Raw genomic sequence first — 21,719 nt, 5'->3', positions numbered from 1 at the left:
TTCATCGGTAAACCGTGAATCTTCCGTGAATTCTGCCCAGTACATCATCACCGACGTGAGATCGGGCGCGTTTATACTAAAGGTTCGATGAGAGTTATGACGACTTGCAGCTCATTTTAATTTTACATGTACGCTGTGAATTTTCATTGTTTAGAAAACAATTGCTTTAGAAAACATCTGGCGTCTTTCGTTAAGCAGCTGGCGTGTTTTCGTTTTGCTTTAGAAACATCTGGCGTCTTTTCGTTTTGCTTTTAGAAAACATCTGGCGTCTTTCGTTGGATTATTTCATCAATCAACGGCGTTTTGAACAAAATGTTCATTGTTTAATCACGCACAGGAGAAATCTCACCAGGCACTACCTTGGAGGTAAACAATGGTTGCTAATGGGAATGAGAGACAGAAGAAGTCGGCTTTTAGCTAACACTTACACTTCTACTTCTACTAACGTTTCCTACTGGAACATGCCAATGGCTGCTAATGGGGAATGAGAGACAGAAGAACTCGGCTTTTAGTTAACGCGCACAATGCGAATTTTTTATTGTTCAACAACGCACAGGAGAAATCTCCCACCGGCACCACCTTGGAGGTCAAGATCTGGTACGAGCGTTACGACTGGTTACGCACTACGAGGGACGAACGGGTGCCGCTTTAAGGAGCTTCGCCCCTAAAAATCACTGGCGACCGTTGGTTTCGCGCAAAGTGCGTGTACGACACTGTACACGCAATTCGCCCCGCGACTCGGGTGGCAGGGCGAGAGGGCGATGGGGTAATGGTCCGATCCGACACTGTTGGGGCCTCGTGTCCAGATGTACGCGCAGGATGCAGAACCAGTGCCAGATCGATCGTGGAGGGGCGTGTGTTGCGGCGCACAAACGTTGGCTCACCAGTGTTGAGAATGGAGAGACCTGTGGTGGCGATCGCGTCCGACAGGCACCGGCCGCGAAGGTCAGTCAGCCCGCAACCCCAGCTGTTGTGATGAGCGTTGAAGTCCCCACACACGATCCAGTCAACTGTCAGCGCCACGACGAAGGCGGGGGACAAACGCGTAATCACAACAGAGGTTCGGGCGAATGTAGACACTCGCAACCGACGTGTCCACAGCACTGTCACGAATTTCGGGTGGCCCGGTGCGATGGACTCAGTCAAAGACTCGGTTATTGCAAACAATATTTATCACACAAAGCCACGGCACCCCAAAAATATACAAATATAAAAACATCACAAGCAACAATAGGCAAACTTAAACAATCTCTTCAATGTAAGCAGTAAATCTTTCTCACAGTCCTCTCCTGCTAACATAGGTTCACAAGTCTATCATCACGATCGCTACTTCGTTGCGCCGCTCTTACTTGATGCTTTCGACCTCGTTATGCATTAGTCCAGTCAACGTCGATCTCCTCCGCGATCCGCCCTCGACTATCTTGTGTAACGAGTTAGCCGTCGTCTGTCAATAGAGTTCGTCGTCCACCGAAGCTTGCCTGCTAGACCCGTTAGGCCTAACGTCATCGTCGATTCCTTCGCCCCGCATGGCGTTCCATCGCTGACGTGGCCCTCCGGGGACTGCCTTCGGTAGCTTGCTTCGAAAGGTGTCTTGCGCCGGGAACGCCCGTACTTGCGAGGCGCGGCCACTGCATCGCCGAGGTGCCTTGCTCGAACGTCGTCGATCTAGCCGGCCTCACCTCGGGACGCCCGCGTCACCGGCCGCAGACCCGAACGCCCGTCGCTGCCGTCGCCAGTGCGTCTGCTGGCGATGCGACCTTCCTCTGCCGGGCCCACGAAGACAATGCCAGCTCATTGCTCTTCGCCCTCCTTCATGGCTCGGTTCGCGTGCCTCGAGCTCCGTGGAATATTCCAAGCACGCGCTCGTGCCGCTTCGAATGTCTTGAGGACTTCGTCATCTTTTTGCATCCGAGGGGCTCTTACTCATGACAACCACCCACACGAGCTGTCACTGCGAGGCACTCCACTGCGTCATCACAGAAACGTTCATAGGGAATGCAGGCGTGCGCGAGGGCGGCGCGCACATACAGGGCAGTTCGGGGCGAGCCAGGGGGGTGACCGGGGTCGGTGCAGGGCGCATCAGAGCAGTTGCTCAGCGCGCACGTCGTCGGTCCGCTGTAGCCGAAGAAGTTGTGAAGCGTCAGGTCCTCGGCACGCACGTGCGTCTCCTGCGGGGCAAGAATGTCGAATTCATGCAGAGATTTGTGCTCCACAAGTTCGGCGTGTCGGCGGCGCAGCGAGCAACAGTTCCATTGCAGGATGCGCGGCCTGGGACGATTGCTGAGGTGCCTAGCCATGTTGGTTTAGGGCTTGTTGCGTGGCGAGAGCCGCGGCGCACAGCGAGTGGGCAGAAGAGCTCGGCGGGAGAAACTCCAGCGCTGTTCTGACTGCTGCTGTGAGCACGGCGATCACCGAATTGCGCCGAGCACCCGCAGAGGGGTCGGCGGGAGTAGATGCTGGTAGCTCGTTGTTTGAGCTGTCTCCAGCGATGGCAGAGTACAGCAACCCCTGTCTAGTTGGCTGGAAAACACAGGCCTGTTCGGCGGAGCTCTTCGCGGCGCCGTGTGTGCGCCGCCTGGCTAGCGGTATCTCTCCTGGCCTGAGCGCGAGCCTCTGCGTGCTGCCGCTCCTTTTGCCGGCGAGGGCAGCGCGGTTCCGTGGCAATGTGCTTGCCACCACAAAAGAGGCATTTGGCCACTACAAAAGGCATTTGGGTGGTCTGGACGTGTCCGTACCGACCGCAGGAATCGCATTGAATACGTCGCGGGCGTCGTGCTTTCAGGGTTCGGCGCTGTTTGTACAGGGAGACCTCCGCGGGCGGTTTGGTGCCCTCAAAGCGAACGATGATGTTCTTCCCTGAGCGCGAACACGCTGTTATAGGGAGATCGGACGCAATGTTTTGGCATATATCGTCTTCCCCGAGAGCTGTGTCGACGCCGAAAATGATGATGCCGCTACAGGTGTTGTTGTTAGAGGCACTCCTGGCGCGGACACTAATACCACAGATGTCTGTGATCGCGAGGAGAGGCTCGAGGTGGGCTCCCGATGGGGACATCAGCGCCCACAACGTTCCGGCGAAAGTTTACGCGAACGCGCACGACACCGTCCACCGCGGCAAGGAGCGAAAGATGGCCTCCTGTGTGGAGGTTCGCAAGGTCATCCTTCTGCTCCTTGGGCGGAATAGAGCCGTCTCCACAGGGCCTATGGTGATCGACGTGGGATGGGCCCTCTTCGGCAAGGGGCCTGGTTCAGCCGCGTTGGTGCCCAGAGGCTGTGGGGGACCGTTTGGTTTCGCTTTCGCTTGTGGTAGGCCGAGTGGTGGTGTGGGTACAAGCGGAGCGCAGATGGGTGTGCCAGGAGGGGCGCCGGTGGAGAGAAGCGAGGGAAACGCATCATCCTCGTTGTTTACAGCCAGCGTGCCCATGACGCAACTTGGAATGCTGCCTCCTCCAGTGGCGTGCTGGGAGGGGGGCTGTTTCCCTTTCCCAGCGCTCTCCGTCGCCCGTTGCCTGGCCGCCACGTCAGGAGTGATCACCTGTTCGCCTGCTCCAGTCGATTCAATGGTGTCAGATGTGGCTGGGGTGGGGACGAGGGTGGCCGCCGCTGTCTTGGCTGTGCCGACAGAGGAGGCTGCCTTTTTCTGAGGGGACCTCGTAACATCAGCGGCTGCGGGAAAGGAGGGACGAGGCGAACCAGCCAGGCGGGTTTCCTCTGGGCTGCTGTCCGCGGGAGGATCGGCGGGGTAGCAGGAAAGGGGCGCGGCGTGCTTCCAGGGGGGGAGGCGGGGACGTATGTGGTGGGGGTGACCCGCGGCTGTTTGTCTCGCTCTCCTGCTGTGATGTTGCGAACGGGATCCTGTCCTGGTGTGTACAGCATTCCTCCCGGTTGCTGCTGCTTATTGGCTCCAGAAGCGGGCTTTGTGGAGAGCGTCGCTGACTCTCTGGGTGCGTTTGCGACGAGGCTGGCGGCGAGAAGATGGCCGCGATTGTCTGCTGGGCCGACTTTCCTGACAGGGATGAAGAAAGGGTAGTGGGAGGTGCTAGCGCTCGCCTCACCCTTCATGGCTTTGCCTGGCTGTGGTGCGTTCTTCGGGGCGGCCAGAGCCCTGGGGGCCTTTCGGGTGCGTGTGTGGGACACAGGCATGGTGTCCTTGCGTAGGTAGCTCGCCGCACCTTTTAGTTGCCGCGCGCGAGTGCGGTTGGTGCGGACTGGAGAGATGCGGGGAGGGCAGAGACGCCATGGCTCCTGATTTGCTTGCCCACGTACGAGGTTGGCAGCCTCTTTCATGAGGAGCTCGTACGTTTTCGAGTGGTTTAAATCACCACTCAGTGAGTAGCACGGGGGAAATCCCGGTGGAGGTCGTCCGCCATCATGAAAGATGGCTAGAAGATAGGCTATGGTGGGGAATCTACATTTGATGGCCTTGAAGCCCTAAGAAGGGCTGCGCACTGGGCGCGGTTCAAGAAAAAATTAAACACAAAACGCGCAGGCGCGCGTTAAATACCTTTGTATAAACAAAAATGACTGGGGAAAGAAGAGGTATTTACGGTGCTACGAGTAGCTGGTCGTACGACGGAGCTCCGCGAAAAAAATGCACTCGCTGAGGTATTCACTGGCCACGTCCGAGTGGGCAGCTCCTATGGACTTGCTGGATCTGTTGCTTGTCTCCGCGTGCCTCGACTAGTTGCGTTCCATGGTGTTAGAACCAACCGATGCACAAACGTTCAGCACGGGCCGAAGGCTGCTCACGGCTTTCACAATTTTTTCGTGCTATTTCGGAGCACCCAATATATTCTCGCCAAAGTCGGAAAAGGGTAGAGTGTCTTCCCGCATACCTCGGGAAGGAATTGGGCATTGAGGCCAAGAAGGACGCCTCGATGCCTGCGTTACTTCTCCAACCTCGTTACAGTATCGGAACGGAGGATGTCGGCCTTCTCCCGGGTTTTCGACACCAGTAACGTAGACAGAGAAGAGACCGACACCCGTGTTGCCCTGGTAGAACCTTCTGCTTCTGTTTATTGCGTGCTCACGAGCAACTCCGTCTTACCACCCGCTTCATCCCTCGCCTTGTCGAAGCATGGCATTTCCCGCCAACGTTTTCCCGCGGTACACTCAACTGTCCTGCTTAGCGGTTTCAACAAATTCACTGAGAAAGTGTAAGTCCTCAAAGTAAGAGGATAACCTGTGAGGGAAACTATGCAGGAAAGCCGAAAGTTTATGAAATGTCCAAGTAAATATATATCCACATCGTTTCGTGAAATTCAACTTACGAAATTTTATTATATACAAAAATTATTGAAGCACTTGTCTCTTTGTTTGTACAACAAATATGTAATTTTATTTTTAGCATTACTTTGGCTAAACCAAAAAAAACAAATATCCCAACACTACTATTTAGACAGTTCATTCGTCGGTTACACTTTTGAAATACTCCAAGCCAATGCTTTGGTTGAAGCATGAGGGGCTTCACGTACGGTGATGAGGTGTAGAAACGTACCACGAAAAATATGAGCATGCAATCTAAAACATGCTAAATAATATTAAAAAAACGTACAATAGAAATTATTTTGCATACGTAACATTCCTGTGTCAGTCACAACTTTCATGATGTGATTTACATTTGAAATATCTGATATGCTTCATAAGACGCCAATTACGTTTGGTGGCAATCTACGTCAACTTTCGGCGATATCAACTTAATATCGGCGTCGAAGAACTCAAGCAGAGCCGGATCGAATGCATCTTTTCTTGTAATCTTAGCAATGCTGCCCATAAATCAGCGAGTGCTAGGATCTTTAATAACATTCCTAAGTATTTGCAGCTACATAATATACCCGGCATTTATAATGTGTTATGCGGAGTGCCACATGAATCACAAATGTCGTGATAATCTTGGCACTACTCGCGTATACATACCAAATTTCTTTTGCATTTTGCTATTTGTCGGAATGAAATACAGGAAAAGTTCTCTTTGTGCAACATTCTGGGAAGACGTCAAAACATTTCGACGCTTTCCACGTAGTCCTACCCCATCTGACAGCGTTACTCGCCACGCAAGCTCTGTAGACATTCTTGCTGGCCACGAGCCTTAACGGAACTTTGTAAACAGCGGAATCCACACATGCGTGTGTGTGTGACTATGTGCTATTACGTGTTTACCAGCGTATATATCATAATCATCACCCGCCACCTGGGATAGCATGTTAGGCGAATAGTCAGGCTAACATCTCAAGCGTTTCATTAAAACGTTTCTCTCTCTCTGACCTGACATTTCATATCCTGCATAAGCATGACCTCCGAACCTTTTTCGGCAGTAATCTTCCCAAATTCTCACTGATACTCGAAAACAAAACCACTAAACATTCCACTTTTATTGCGATAGCACTTTGACGGACACTCTCGACGGGTTTTCACCATCGCCGTCATGTCCAGCATAACTTCTTAGTTCAACATCACCCCGCGTATGATATGTTTTACGCGCTCATAAAAGCGCGTGAGCGCTGGGGATTGACACGCGGCTGAAGCAGAGATGAAACGGGCCGGCCATCGAGGTCACAAGAAGGACGCATGCTATAAGAACGCCCCGCGTGCGAGGCTTGAAGTCGATGGCTCCTCAAGCGGAGAGGAAGCGCCCGGCCCGCTTTCGGAGCATTAGTGGGCGCCGCTGCGAAGGGGGGCGGGGGGTGGAGAAGCAGCGTCGTTCGAGCAGCAACCGCGAATATTTACCATAAGGGTGCTGGCGTGCGCTATTTCAACCAACATAACTGTACTCTTATGCATTTGTATGTGCTCTGTGGTCACACCACGTACATCACGTTTAGACGAGACACAGCACGAAAACGGCTTTACTCCCTGGAGCTGCCGTATTCGCTCAAACCAGCTTTTTGTTGGGTTCCGCGACGTCGGATCCACAAACGTTAGCTATTAGCCTGGCTTCGAGTCGTTGCTATCGCATTCATTACTTCGGCCTTACGGCAAAAATGTTATTTTTTCTAAGTTTTTTTACTTCAAACTGAGGAACCCTCGAAATACCGAGGCAGACGTATTGAGGCCAGCGAATCACTGTCTCCGCGATTCGTCTTTGTCAGCCTTTACCGTAAATGGCATCTTGAATTTTGGCTTTCAAATTTTTAAAGGTGTAGTAAGCGCCTAGCCTACACCCTTAATATGTTGAACAGTGGCGTAATACGGTGCATTTAGGCTGTTATAATTTATATAAACTTACATGCTCAAGCTCACCGAACTTCTTGACGTTCTTTCCATAGAATGTGCCAAAAGTGGATATTTCAGTGCATGGTATCTACTATGAGACAAGTTCTCTACACCTTTATTCTTACCTTGTTTATGTTCATTATGTATTTTGCCTTTCAGCGCGTTGCAACAGGAGGCGTGTTTGCGAATGAATGCAGAGGTAATCTCCAACAGTGCCACTGTCTGGAAGAGCAAAATAATAAATAAAAGCTAATTTATTATATTTCGACGCCCACTTGGGTGTTCAATGCATGAAGCTGAAAGACGTATGTAATCAGCACAGTCTTCACAGCGCTTGGTGCCATTAAATATATATGTGTGTGTGTGTGTGTGTGTGTGTGTGTGTGTGTGTGTGTGTGTGTGTGTGTGTGTGTGTGTGTGTGTGTGCGCGTGTGTGTGTGTGTGTGCGTGTGCGTGTGTGTGTGTGTGTGTGTGATAAAAACAACTTTTCCTGGCTACCGTCATACAAATGTTGAAAGACTCCATACTACAATATAGGAACCAAAACATATATTTCTTTTATCCTAATAGTTCGGCTGGGGGTCCAGCCTTCTTCGGAGGATGTAATTGAAATGACATGGCACAACCCGCAGCACAAGGGCCGCCCACCCACTTTGGGGGCCAAACTAGAGTTTCAGAAAAACAATAAAAAAACCAAAAGAAGATAAACAAAGAAGGAAGCAACAGCGACAATTGCTTTGCTGAGGCATTCTTCAGCGGCTGCAAAACGAAGGAGGGAACGGACAGCGGGAGGAAGGAGGAGAGCCGCTGGAGGCGGGCGGGTTATCCCTGTCTTATCTTCGTGGTGTAGATAAGAAGTGGCGCCTGAGCAAGCGACCAAGGAAAAGGGGAAAAGAGAATTGCCCCTTCTACACATCACACATACGGAGGCCAAGTCCATATGGTTAGGCGGTTAGCTCGCTTCGCCGGGCCGTACACGCACGAGAAGAGATACATACGAGCCGCTCCAACTTTGGGAAAACTTTGGCCACGATACAAGGCTACAGGTACCCCTCATTTTTTGTCATTCAGAAAAAATTTAGATAAAAAATACCAAAAAAACACAAGCCGGTTGATGCATGTAGCACCGATTGGGCCTGTTTTCACGTGCTTACTCATTTAATTAGTGTCCAATGCGTGTGCACTCACGTGTGTACAAATAAATCAGTTAATTCCCTTTGTGCGCGCTAAGACTGGTCACGGAGCCACGTCAGTCGCCCAGGGCTCTCGATGATTCCGTGCGAGAGTGAATTGAATTTGTTTATGAAATATGACTTTTTGCGCTCCCGTGTGTTCTGAAAAAGGATTGTAGATGTATAACACTTATGTGCTGGAAAGAGTGGCCAGGCAGGTTAATGTGTTGGAGAACGGCAAATTAGGGAGGCCTTTAGCGTGCCCTGTGGTTGTTGAAAGGTAAACGGAACGCGGTTTCTGTCTGTCCAATATAATCCTCTTTGCACACTTCACAGCGAATTTTGTATACCGGATTGGGCGAGTCACAATTAAGGTCGCCTTTAATTTCATACTCAAAGTCCGAATAGGAGGCTTCAGCCGTATTTGTGGTCACCGTGCGTTTGCACACCATGCAGCGAGGTTTCCCGCATGGTCTACAGCCCTGATGGTGGTCGGAGATTTGTGTTTTCGCCCTGACCGGTATGTGTTTCTGGTTGCTATTTCTTCGGTAAACTACCTTGGGTGGAAATTCAAGTAAGTTAGGGAGTCGGCTACTCTCTTTAGGTATGTGGTATGCAACCACCAGGGCACACGTCAACGGCCAGGTTTGTACAGCGCGTTAACGAACCTGTTTGATACTCACCAGCGGAGTCTATTATCCGCCAGTGTGTACATACCGTTCTCCACTGAATTTCAGTGGCGATGATATGAGTCGCGAAGTATATGCGACTGATGCCAACTTTCGACGACCGGGCCTGTCTTCTTCATCGCTGTCTGTCGTGTTGCAGCCTTGTCAAAGACAAGTCCGCTTGTTGAAGCATCGGCTTCGGCAACACCCCGCGTTCACGAATTTTTCATCTCCTCAAGCATCCAGGCAGGCAATATCTAAACTATTCTCCATGATATCGCAACGATCATGTATTCTGTGTATATATGAATAATTTTAAACATACATTTACGCTCTTACAAGTAACATACGTTGAAGGATGCTCAAAGAAGCTAGGTAGAGAGGTGTTTGTAGACTATAGGGATACCCTGTCGATTAACCAGTCAGGTTGTGTATATGACTTCATCATGTGTAGCCATCAAATGCTAGAAGGTGACGTGGGTTTATTGGACAGGGCTCGAGAAAGTCTCACGCAAGTATTGCGGAGCGAAGCGCCAGCGTAGCCACTTAAGGCTTTCGCCCTAAAAACGAGAAACGTGCAAAGTTAACTTGAAAAATATTTATTGGTCAATTGCAATTACGTGAGGACACACTGCGATGGATATACCAGATTCATCTGCGTCTCAGTCACAAGCTCAGAACCTTTCCACTTGTCTTTTTATGTAATTCGTCAGAAGAGCTTGAGATAATAATGAAGTTTACCAAGGAAAAACGGCCATTTTATGAATGTCTAAGTATGCATTTTTTTTTCGATTCCCCACACTATTTTAATTGGTTTGTAGACGTAGCCTTGAATTGAGTCATTGTTGAAGCTACCAAGCAACCTTTATTTCGCAGGATTTTGCGCACGTTTCGCAAACGACGTGCAGCCATTCGCGCGTAATGTGCAGATCCGCTGTCTTCTACTCATGTTAGTAAATGTACTAGGACCGGTTCGTTTAGGCTTATGGAATTGCTCATGACGCACTTTTTAATAAGTGCCTTGTTGGCTGATGAAAGAGCGAGTTTAATTGCTAGTGCCTATAGTTACAATGTCCCACTTACTTCAATATTATGTTCTTTATCTCACAATACTGGAAGATATGATGGGTTCTCTGTTTTATGTTTATGACCGCACTTTAACAGTAATATTGTTAGTCTATTTAGTCTAACTGCGAAGACGTTTCTCCCCATTAAGCTGGTCCCAGAAGTCAGCGTCCTACAATAAAAGATCGTATCTAGCAAAACCAGTCAACGTCCAAGATTCCAACCTAGTTCTCAAATATTGATTTAACCGGACTGTGCTAGACGTTTCTTGTTCACCACAAGGACTCAAGTTAACAGGGGGCTCACGATGAACGAAATATGGGAGCGCGGTAATGTGAATACGTGTGGAATTTACAGCCACCCATTTTTTAAACTTGAACGCGCGAGCGTCGACCGCCGAGGCAATAAGCGCCGTAAAACGGAGCGCAGCGGCGAAATGAACGAGAATGCGCGCATGCGCGCAGTGAATAGTGTGGTGCACCTTGCGTCTGTCATATGAAACGGAGCCAACCCAGCCTGCTTTTTTGTGCTGTTTTTGGCTAGCTGTAAGAGATATCTTTGTTGTCTCAGGAAATTGCTGCGTGAACCACCGTAAAAAGAAAATCAAAAAGCCGGTCGATATCAAATCCTATCAAACTGACGCGCAGTGACTTGGCACTTTGGTTAGAACTTGATGGCAGCGTTCCGAAAATAAAACAAGGATGAGGATAATAGTGCTGAAAGAAAGCGGGGATGTTGTCCGGTTCACGGAACAGCCTAGCAGACGACAGCTGCGCAGCTGCTAGGACTGCTCATGGCATGCACGTGCCTATTTCATTCGTTTCGCCGCTGTCCTCCGCTACACGGCGCTTATTGGCTCGGCGGTCGACGCTCGCGCGTTCAGGTTAAAAAACGGGTGGCTGTGCCTATGCTGGCGTGCACATGGGCTATTGTTTACATCATGGAACGTCGTTCCGTTATTAACTTAGAATACACGTGGCAATACAGTCTACACTGTAAAACATCGAGTTGACTGTTTGATGTTTTGCCCTAATATGCAAAATGTTATCTGGGATACTTAGAAAGGCACATTGTGTGTGGGGTTTATTGCAGCATTTGAGATAAATTTGTTAGACTAGTGATAGTGATAGTGACGTAGATCAACTTCGTGAGATCCGTTTCCATTACCTTCAGCGCGTGAAACAAGTGGCTTGGCAAGGAACATGTGATGCCTTGTGGCTAACTTCGGGCTGCGAATCTTAAAATGTTGTTTGATTCTTTTTCTGTCACAATTCGTTGTAGAATAAAACCCTGCGACCCGTGAAGACAAGGAATTCAGGGAAACTGGTCCTCGATCGTGACAACCTCGCGAGCATGCTCAGGTGAAATCCTATTTGCCTCCCACCATCCACCATGACGATGGGGATTGGTAGACGGTGAGGGCCTCTGCTAGAAAAAAAATAACAAATTTTGGAATTCAGGCGCGAATATCCAGCCATGTAATGCACTTTAAAGCGCTTGTCCTATGTGTACAATTACATGTCCGTGTATTTTTCGTGCCTCGTAAGCATGTACCGATTCCAACTAAGAGTCAGGTAGCTGTGTTGCTGTGCTTCAGAGGCAGGTACCCAAAGACCAATAAAAAGAAAAAAAAACCATAGCTGGTCCCTCTGTCATAGGAATCAGTATAACACGAAAGGGAAACGTGTATTCACAGACGTAGTTGAGCGTTGTGTGCATTCTTTCGCCTCAAGGGCGAAGGAATGAATGCTACAGCAACAAATTGTAATGTCACGCGAAGAACGTCAAGCAGCTCGAAACTTGCAACGCGCTGCTCAAGCAGAAAGGACGCACTGAAGGAACATACACAGGATGAGAGCGAACTGTCACATTTGTACCTGATTTCTGCGTGAGTACCGCTCTCCTTTTCACAAAAGCGGCCGCTGCAGTGAGCCAAGTGTATGCCTCAACGCAAGACGTGAGCCACCGCGATCACGAGATAAGCGCACGCACGAGCGACCACGCCCTGTAGAGGCGGGCGCTCCTCACAACGGCGGCGACATTTAAAGCGCGCTCTTCGAGCCCTTTGCACCATCTCGCAAGTGATAACGAAAACACGCTGTAACACTGATCTCTCAGTGCCGCCACCGGCAAATGGTGTATATAAATAGCTCGCCGTTAGCATTGCGAACAACGTGCCGTCCGTGGCCGAATCGTTTCGCGCGGCGGAGCGAGGGGTCATAAGTTCGATTCCCGGTGATGGACCTTCTTGTTTTTTTTATATTTTACAACGTCATATCCGTGACGGAAATATGTCAGTGGAGCCGTGGTGGACACCGGCATAAACACTTTCGTGTGAAAATAAACAAACTCCCCCTCTGCCAGAAAACAGCTTCAAAATAATACTACGACCGCACCAGAGCCTCCTCTTGTAAAACATAATAACACCAGTAGTTGCGTGTCAGATTATTCGTCCTTTCAACAACCAGATTACAGGCGAGCAATTTCTATTGCGAACGAAACCTAGTTCTAACACAACCATTCTCTGCACCTTGCACTGAGAAGCGATTAACTCGAAGAGGCGGTCAACAGAACGTGCATCTAATGCTCTGACGGCATATAATAAACCCCCCACCAAGGATAGCTTTAATTGCTGAGGTTTTACGTCCAAAAACCATTCCCTCAACAGGAGAAGTGGTTTTGCGATGTAGAACCTTTACGTTCCTTCTCATGCCCTTGTGTCCTTTCGCGTCACATCAAAGTTGTCATGATGATTCGCCAATAAGCCCACATCGCAGCCCTTGCCCCAACAAGGAGTCAGGACAGGATCCTTCTAACAAAACACATTCACCAGGCTATCGTCTGGGTCTCACACGTGGGACTCTAACAGTGGCTTCGAGATATTTCATGCAGATAAAGCGCATTTACAACTCCGTAAGGGATCTCCTAACCAGCACCCGCGCACACACGTCTCCCGTATGTTGGCACTACGCAGAGCTCTGTCCTCACCCATATTCTATTTAACCTTGAAATGAGAGGGATCGTCATCAACCTCGCGGAGCATCGTCAGCCGGGTCTTGTCATTTACGCAGATTTTATTGACTTATGGGCCACTACTGTCTCGTACGGAAGTGGGCAGGACAAACTGCAGGAGGCCTCGGCACTATATACTACCATGGATGGATGAATAATCTTTATTATTGCGATAGCAATTATATGGAGAGCCTCGGCTGGTTTTTGCCGTGACCGCCTTTCAGAAAAACTTTCTGACGCGCGGAATCGAACAGGCGACCTATCGCTTCGCAGCGCGTGGCGTTAGCAGTTAGGCCACCAACAGTACCGTCTTTCAGCCTGCTAACGGCGAGCTATTTATATACACCGTTTACTTTAGCATACTTTCTTTGTTACCACATAGAAGGCGCGACGTGCGCGCGTGGCGCGCCTAAAGATCGTCGCCCTCGTTCCTGCGAACGTCACGAACTTTACAGGAAACCTTTTTGCGCAGACGGCGTTCGCTGCTACATTCATCATCATCACCCTGACTACCCCCACAGCAGGGCCAAGGCTTCTCCCATGTTTCTCTGCAATACTCACACCAGCATCCTAAGCTCAATATTTGCAAACTTTGCTTGGCAGGAAATTTGGGAGCGCTCTCTCCCGATTTCCCTTAGAGGATCACTTGACATATACGAAAACGTTTTCTGATGACGGAACACATCTCTTCTATATAACTCCTAAATTAGAGAAATAAATTGTTCTACACCTACTCTAAAGCATACGAACCAAACCTTGTGCTTATTTCGGGGGTTGATATTCGCAGACGACTTGAAACTGAATAACTGCCCAAATACCGGGACAGAGACATTGAGCCCGACGAATATCTGACTTTGCGCTTCGTCAGTGCTCTTCTTTATCTATAATTTCCGCGGTTACTCGAAGTTTTAAATTTGTACCAACCGAGGAGGTTAAAGGGGCCCTCCAACACTTTTTTGAAGCGCCTACATCGCTACCGACCGCGTCAACGCGTAGTGGCGCTCGCCAGATCTATTGCGGACAGAAATGACGAAGATGAGCGCAGGCCTATGATTGGATAAATGTAACCTTAGAAGTAATCACTGCGTTGCATCAGAAAATGGGTTGTTCTTGGGTTTAGTTTTTCTTTAGCATGCTTTCTTCACTGAACGCCAAATATATGAACGATCTTAGACTTTTTCAGCTTTAAAACTGCAGCGCCCAGCAAAGAATGCGCCGAACGCCACGGCGCTGGGGACGCTCCAGGCGCCGCTGTTTGAAGAAACTGAAGGCAAAGAAATGTACGAGCAATGCTTTAGACGCCGTCGCAACAAGAAAGATGACTATAACTACGAAACATGATAGAGGCGTTCGCGATCTGCCTCGTTTCGCACGTGCAGTTCACTCTTCATGCACCACATTGTTTGTTAGTATCGCAACGGCGTCGTAATTACGTTGGAAAGAACAGGCAACATTGTATGCAAGCTTCCCGTACGTAGTACCTTTCAGTTCATTTCATTGAGGCGCCATCAGACGTCACAGAGCGAGTGAAACAAGGACAGTTGACCCCGCGAAAATTGAGTTGAGGGTAGGCCTCCGTTTGATTGTATTTTGAGTGTTTCAGGCTGAATAACTTCGGTCTGCGTGCCCCTATCGCTGCCGTTCTTGCTGCACTAACCTATTCAGCCTTCAGTCTACGCAACCCGCAAGTAAAAACTGTAAAACAATGATGTCTGGAAAAGTGTTAGAGGGTCCTCTTAAGGAAGATTTGCTAGAGTAGAACATATGCTTCATGAATGAAGCCGTACCCGCCCTAAGATGGGGACCGCAGCCGACATCTTAGGACAGGCACGACAGAACGTTAGCATTCTGCCAAGAAAAGGAAGTGTTTTCCTGAGAGGCCCGGCCAGTTTAATACGGCAAATTTTTCCTGACATATATTGCTCAACGCGGGTCTCTGTGTTACTGATTTTCTTTGAAACAGCCTAAAATACATGACAACCTTTATTCGAAATAGGTTTATCACTAACCCGTCACGGTTATCTGGTGGTTATGGTGCTCGGCTGCTGACCTGAAGGCCGCGGAATCGAATCCTGGCCACGACGACCGCATTTCGATGAAGGCGAAATGCTAGATGCCCGTGAGCTTAGATTTATCTGCGCGCTAATGAACACCAGATTGTCTAAGTTTTCAGAGACCTGCACTACGGCGTCTGTCATGTTCGTTCATATTGTGGTATTGGGGTGTAAAACCCAAGCAAATATGGTTAATATTACTAAGTTCACCAATACCCATCTCGTTATCGTAGTGGGTGCTTGGACTTTTAAACGGTATCACAGCGGAACACCACGCCATCTAGCTCTAACCAAACTAACCCCAATCTCTTGTCTGACTACTCTCCTATCTCTGACATTTCCCTTATCTTCGTCTTCGTTTACTTGTGGCGTTCTTGAGCACCGTTACAATGTGTTTATTTCGCAGGGAACAACGATATGTTCTTTTATAATTTCCCTGGCATTGACATTCAGAGAGAGCAAAACCACTTGACCTCTAAGCGGACATTATCCGAATACAGCATGTATCCGATAAGATGGGTGAGCGGGCCTGGAATGCCGTGTTAATCCGCTAAGGAGTTCCACTCCTGTGTTTTTTAAGCTCCTTGGTACAAAACACCTAAACGAGCACATTTTAATGGCAACCCTTTCAGTAATGCAGTGTGCTAATAATATTACGAATAATATATGCCAATATCCTGAAGCTCGCAGCAATTCTTGACGTCTTCACCATGGCGTATGCCAAAGCTGGGTACAGTATAAGGAATATTTTATGAGAAACATCCCGCACAGCTTGATTCTCGCCGGTTCATGTTCATTTTCCTTTGCCTTTCAGCCTATTGCAACAGGAGTCGCACTTGCGAAACTATATTGAGTCAGTACACCACCGTTACAGCGTTTCCCATACTTGGTCAGCACAGCAGCTTTAGAACACCTGTAGTGGAGCCATATTCTAGAGCGGCAGATTATATATATATATATATATATATATATATATATATATATATATATATATATATATATATATATATATATATATATATATATATATATATATATATATATATATATATATATATATACGGAGTCCACACTGAGTGGTCCATTCCCACTACAATGTACCGTTTCCCTGCGGATGTAGTTGGTAATGGACCGACGTGATCAATCCCGATGGTGTTGAAAATAGTATCAGGAAGTGGAATTGGTGTCACTAGTCCATGTTGGCATCCCGGGCAACGCTTATGGTTTTGGCAGACCTCGCAGCTTGCGGCGTACAATTGAGCGCTTCTCTCCATCCTTGGCCACCAGAAACGTTCCTGGATCTCCTGAAGAGCAGCTCACCGGCCTACGTGTACACCTTCTAGGGCATCATGGATGGCGTGCAGGATTTCAGAACGCGTAGTCGATGGAATCACTAAGAGGTGGCCTTCTTCTTGGTTGCTGGTCCAATGGCGTCGATACAATGTTCTCCCGCGGAGGACAAACTTTGAATTGCTCTGCGTGTCTTCGAGGGACGTTAGTATTGCTGCTAAATCTGAATCGTACCATTGAGAGTTCGAAACATCCTGCTGCGAGAACCAAATCCAGTCTTCTTTGGCTTGTGGCAAGCTTTCCTCGCAAGGTTTCCGCGACAGCGCATCGGCAACGTCGTTTAGCGCCCCTGTTCGATGCTTCACGTCGTAAGTGTAGTCTTAAAGTCGGATGATTCAGCAGGCGAACTTGTGCTTCAGGTGTTGCTTAGCAAACATCCACGCAATCGCAGCGTTGTCCGTCACCACCGTGAACTTGCGGCTGAACAAGTGGTGACGGAACTTCTCGTTCACGCTCCAGGCAACAGCCAGGCACTCCAACTCGCTCGAGTGGTAATGACGTTCCGTGTCCGATAACTTGCGGCTGGCGTAAGCTACAACATGCTCAACTCCGTCTGGGTTGCGCTGAACGACCACCGCTCCTAGACCAACCTGCCTTGCGTCAGTGTGAACCTAGTGTCCCATTTGTCCTGGAAATGACTCAAAAAGGGGCACTGTGTCAGACGGCGTGTGAGGGTTTGAAAGTCGGCCTCTTGTGAAGTGCCCCACGCAAAAGTCGACGCTTTCCTAAGCATATTCGATAGTGGAGCTGCTGTCAATGCAAAGTTGGGAACAAACTTGCGCAAGTACGACGCGAGACCTCAAAATGCCTGCAGCTGTTTCAAAGACGTTGGAGTAGGGAAATTTGTTACTACTGGTACTCTTTCAGGCAAAGGTTGAATACCGTCTGCAGAAATGGTGTCCCAAGTGTGGGATCGTGGCCGAGAGAAAGTGGCATTTTTCTCTCTTCAATCGGAATCCGGCATCTAACAGCCTTTGGAGAACTTCATCCAAGTTCCGAAGGTGTTCTTCCTCTGTTGTGGACAAGAACACTATGTCGTCCAGATACACAACACAAGCATGATCTTTCAATGTGCCGAGGGCAATATTCATGGCGCGCTGAAATGTACTTGGCGCTGTTCGCAGCCCAAAAGGCGTGCGGTTAAACTTGTAGAGACTGGAAGGCCTCCGGAACGGTGTTACCAGTTTACCAATACCCCTCACGAAGAGCAAGTGATGAAAAATATTTAGAGTGCCGTACAGTGTCAATGGCATCGTCGGTGCGAGGAAGTTGGTATGAATCTGGGATGGTTTGCTTGCTTAACTCCAGATAATCGACGCAAAACCTGGTGCTCCCATTCTTCTTCCGGACAAGGACGACGGGTGCGGCCCAGGGACTAGAAGACGGTCTAATTACGTTAGCGGCCAGCATTTCCTCCAGCTGTTCCGCAATGATGGCTCGTTCACGTCCGGCGTAACGTCGTAGTGGTATAGAGATGGGCGCATGGCCATCTGCGGGTATGGAATGTTCAAGTAAGCTTGTACCTGGGAGCTGCGATGTACTTTCCGCTCGCCTGTGTGAGTGCAGTAGTTGTGGAACTCGAGATTAGTGGAAGTAAAAAAACTCCACCACCGTCGATGACTAGTTGTATGTTACCAGACAGAAGATAATCCACTCCAAGGGCCATATCGGCGGGCAAGTGCTCCAAGACGGGAACAGTTGTAAGGAATTTGGCTCCCGCCTTCAGTTTCGAGCTGCATGTCCAGTGCACCGACAGGTAATACGCTGCCGCCTAGGCGGCAAAGTGGTAACTCGGTCCAGGGCTGGAGGGTGAAGGGGGCGTGACGTCGAAGAAGCACCGTGCGTTCCGCTCCACTATCCACCAAAGCCGTCAGCTCCCCGGTGTCGTCGACGCGGACGCAAACTGTTGGGAGCGGCCGCGTTTGGTATTGAATTGCTTGATGCGCAGCTTGTATGTTGCTCTCGTATCCATGTCCGCAGAGACTGCCAAAACAGCAACCATGTGGCATTGTAGCCTGTTCCTCAGCGGAGACTGCTGGGACGCAGTTTCGTGAAACTCTGCTGCCCTGCGGATGAAACTTTCAAAGCCATCTTGTGCTGCATGCACAGAGAGTATGGCCGCGTGCGTCGAGTCATAGATGCCATCGACGATGTACTGTCTGGCTGCTGGAGAGGGCCAGGTTATGTCACATGCTTGCACGAGGCGCAATTCGTCGAAGAAATAGATGGCAATGTCTTCTCTTGCGCCGTGCCGGCGCGACCGCATCTCCATAAAGCGAGTGTCATAGGCGCCCGGAAACGGTGCAAATATGGACGTCAGGGCAGCGCTCCAAGTAGACCAGGAGGCATACGTGCTTCCCTGAAAGCCATGAGAGGCTTGGGCAGCTTCTCGGAGACGCCCTTCCGCGAGAGATTTCTTCGTGGACTCTGGCCAAAAATATTTCAGCGCAACAGAGTCGATGGTGCCTACCCAGGTGACAGGGTCATCCTCATAACCATGGCACTCTGGAACTGCACTATTAGAGAGCAGAGTAAGTGCAGCGCACCGAATGCCGCAAGGAGAGCAGCTTGCCATATTGATGAGCTTTTGTGTCAGCGTGCCCGAGGACCGGGCAATGTCGGCGTCGAAGTACTGCCATGGAGCCACCGTTTGGGACTGGACGCCCACGAACTCCGGGAGCACTCTTCCGCTTCGAAGTGCTTCGGCCGTAGGTGGGTTGACGTAATCTGACGACTCTGCGTTTCGCGACTGCGCCATTGTAATTAAGACAAAGAGACAACGCTCGATCCTGGGCCGCCTGTGCTTCTGTTTTGTGCCGCGTAAGCCCGTGACCCACAAGCCAATTCAGTCTCTTCGACTTCAATCGTCACTGTATTATATACATATACATATATATATATATATATATATATATATATATATATATATATATATATATATATATATATATATATATATATATATATATATATATATATATTCAGGGCAAAGGCCTCTCCCATCCCATGTTCCGCCAATCAACCCGGTCCTGTGCTTTCTGCTGCCACGTTATACCTACAAACATATATATATTATATTGTGTCAACATATGAATTAACGCTTACCAAAATCGGCTTTCTTTACTGGTTAACGTTGCAGCCGTGGCACTGCCTTCGTTCAGGATCTCTGATAGGAGCCCTGCTATTTCTGTTGTATATCATCAATACTGCTTATAATGTACGAACTCAAGTTCCCCTCTTCGCGGACAACATTCTATTATGATGTCGAGTAAGGGGCATTCATGGCTCATCTCTTCAAAATGCATCTTTAAACATAATTTCCAGTTTGTGTGCAGCGTGCTACATGTAAATGAACTATGATACGTTAGTCTGCATGAGTCTCCGAGCAATAAAAGCGCCATTTAATTACAAAATTGAACGCATGGAAGTTTCACGAACAATGAACACAGGGGTGTTACTATCACACGTAACTTAAGCTGAAATGAACATCTTGCCAACATATGTGGATCAGCACAGGTAAAGCTGCGAATACTCCGTCGTAAATTAAAACAAGCGCCTTCTGGCGTAATGCTGAAGGCTTACACAACGAACCCTGGAGTACGCGAGTACAATGTAGGATCCGAGCCCACTAGCTCGTACAATACTCGTCAGTCAAGTGCAGTGCGTTGCTCTGCACTTTATTTTTTTAATGTACGAGAGGACGGAATCTCTTACTGCGTTTAACGATAAGGCAAAGCTTCTAAGTCTAACTTTATTACCACAGAACTTATATGGAAACCGCCGGCGCATTTTTGCAGTCACCGTCGGTGGCGCCGCGCTGCTCCGTAGAAAGAACGAATTGTTCAAATTGCCCCTCGCGTCGAGTAAGAGCGATGTCGTGAGAACGCAGGCCCCGAACGTTTATCCAGCGGAGAGAAAGCGCGCCGCTTTTTTTTTTTTCGCGCGAAAGGACTGTGGGGCGCAGGGGCTGCTGAATGGCTCCGCACGGTGTTCAGCCGGGCGCGGTTGCGCGTACTTCACTTTTCAGGCATAAGCAGACGGCTTATGCATCTGTACGGGCCGCTCACGGCACTCGGTTTTGCTATGTATTGATAGAACCAAGGTCGATTCGCTCACTGCAGTGGTCGTGTTCATGCCTGGTAGTCCAGTCCAGCTCATCCAAGAAGGCATGCGCCAACTACCGCTGCGTATACTATGTGCATATAAGCGCTCCGTAGCGTGCATATCTGTATAAAACGGGCCCCTTCGCTCGAGCATAGCTGTCGACGTTACGTCAGAATACGACCATCAATTAGGTCTCACAGGACTAGCCGATGCGCCTCGTAAACGCGAGTTACACGCAAGCCCTGTTCGTTTTACACCACGTGTCGATACCCCTTGTAACGCTAGACAAAAACCGAAACAATGAGGCATAGGCTCCTCGGCGCCTACTTCGCATCAAATTTATTCCCACAGCGCGTGATATCTGACGGAATTTTTCCACCGAAGCTGTTTACCTCATGCGTTCCTAGGGTGTTACTCAGGGAGAAGAGGCGCTGCTCTGGGCAGCTGGCGCCCAGGTCGTCGACATAAATAGAAATATCAACACGGTGCAGCTGGTGCAGCACGTTAAAGCCCGAGGAAAGCACAGCAGGCAATGTGTGTTAGCGCTGCCGCAGTGTAACGTAGAGCACTGCGAAAAACCGGAGAAAGCGAGACGACGCAGCCCGCTGAAAGTGGGAGATCAAGCGAAGCGGCGTCGACAACCGATGCGCGTATACAGAGAGTGAGAGCGGGACCGCACAAAAGCAGAGAATGCCGCCAAAGACCCAGAGTCCGAGAAGAAACGTAGGCGTCTGCAAGCGCCGGAAGATCGAGCGGAGAGGCGTCTATAGCAGAAGCGTGAACACAACTTTTCTGGTAATACATCGCCATATGAAGGTGCCGACCCTAACGATTTCTTTAAACCTTTGAGACGCCTTGTACTAATTGTGTACACTCCTTGTTCTTTTCCTAGTCGTGTCGACTAGTCTCTTAGGAAGAGCAGGCTTCATTGAGGTTTGCACGAATTTAACCTACTGTGTTATAAATCTGTCTGCATTTAACTTGATTTTCTAGTGTACTGTTGCATATGATAACATTGTGGAAGGCACGGCCATGTTCGGCGAGTCTTTCAACGTGCCGCTTTTTGAGAGCCATGTGAAGCG

The 21,719-nt window shown here is 49.2% G+C and overlaps 1 protein-coding gene across 13 annotated transcripts in view; it reads left to right on the top strand.

Moving 5' to 3' along the window:
• The window catches only part of LOC119373346 (uncharacterized), a 273,279-nt gene that overhangs the window by 133,954 nt on the left and 117,606 nt on the right, over window positions 1-21,719 (top strand). For 8 of the 13 annotated variants that reach the window (XR_007417885.1, XM_049420277.1, XM_049420280.1 and 5 more), the window contains exon 1: window positions 21,160-21,453. Coding sequence is in view for 11 of the 13 variants with exons in the window: in XM_049420277.1 (XP_049276234.1) it covers window positions 21,328-21,453 (126 nt within the window). In the remaining 2 variants the exon portion in view is untranslated. Of the gene's footprint in view, window positions 21,454-21,719 lie in introns of those variants that run through there. The other 5 variants (XM_049420281.1, XM_049420284.1, XM_049420282.1 and 2 more) reach the window with 2 other exon arrangements.

The sequence above is a fragment of the Rhipicephalus sanguineus genome, chromosome 11 (genome assembly GCF_013339695.2).
Source record: "Rhipicephalus sanguineus isolate Rsan-2018 chromosome 11, BIME_Rsan_1.4, whole genome shotgun sequence".
Taxonomy (NCBI): Eukaryota; Metazoa; Arthropoda; class Arachnida; order Ixodida; family Ixodidae; genus Rhipicephalus; species Rhipicephalus sanguineus.
Note: the sequence above shows the minus strand (reverse complement) of the source record. Positions and strands in the feature narration are given on the sequence as shown.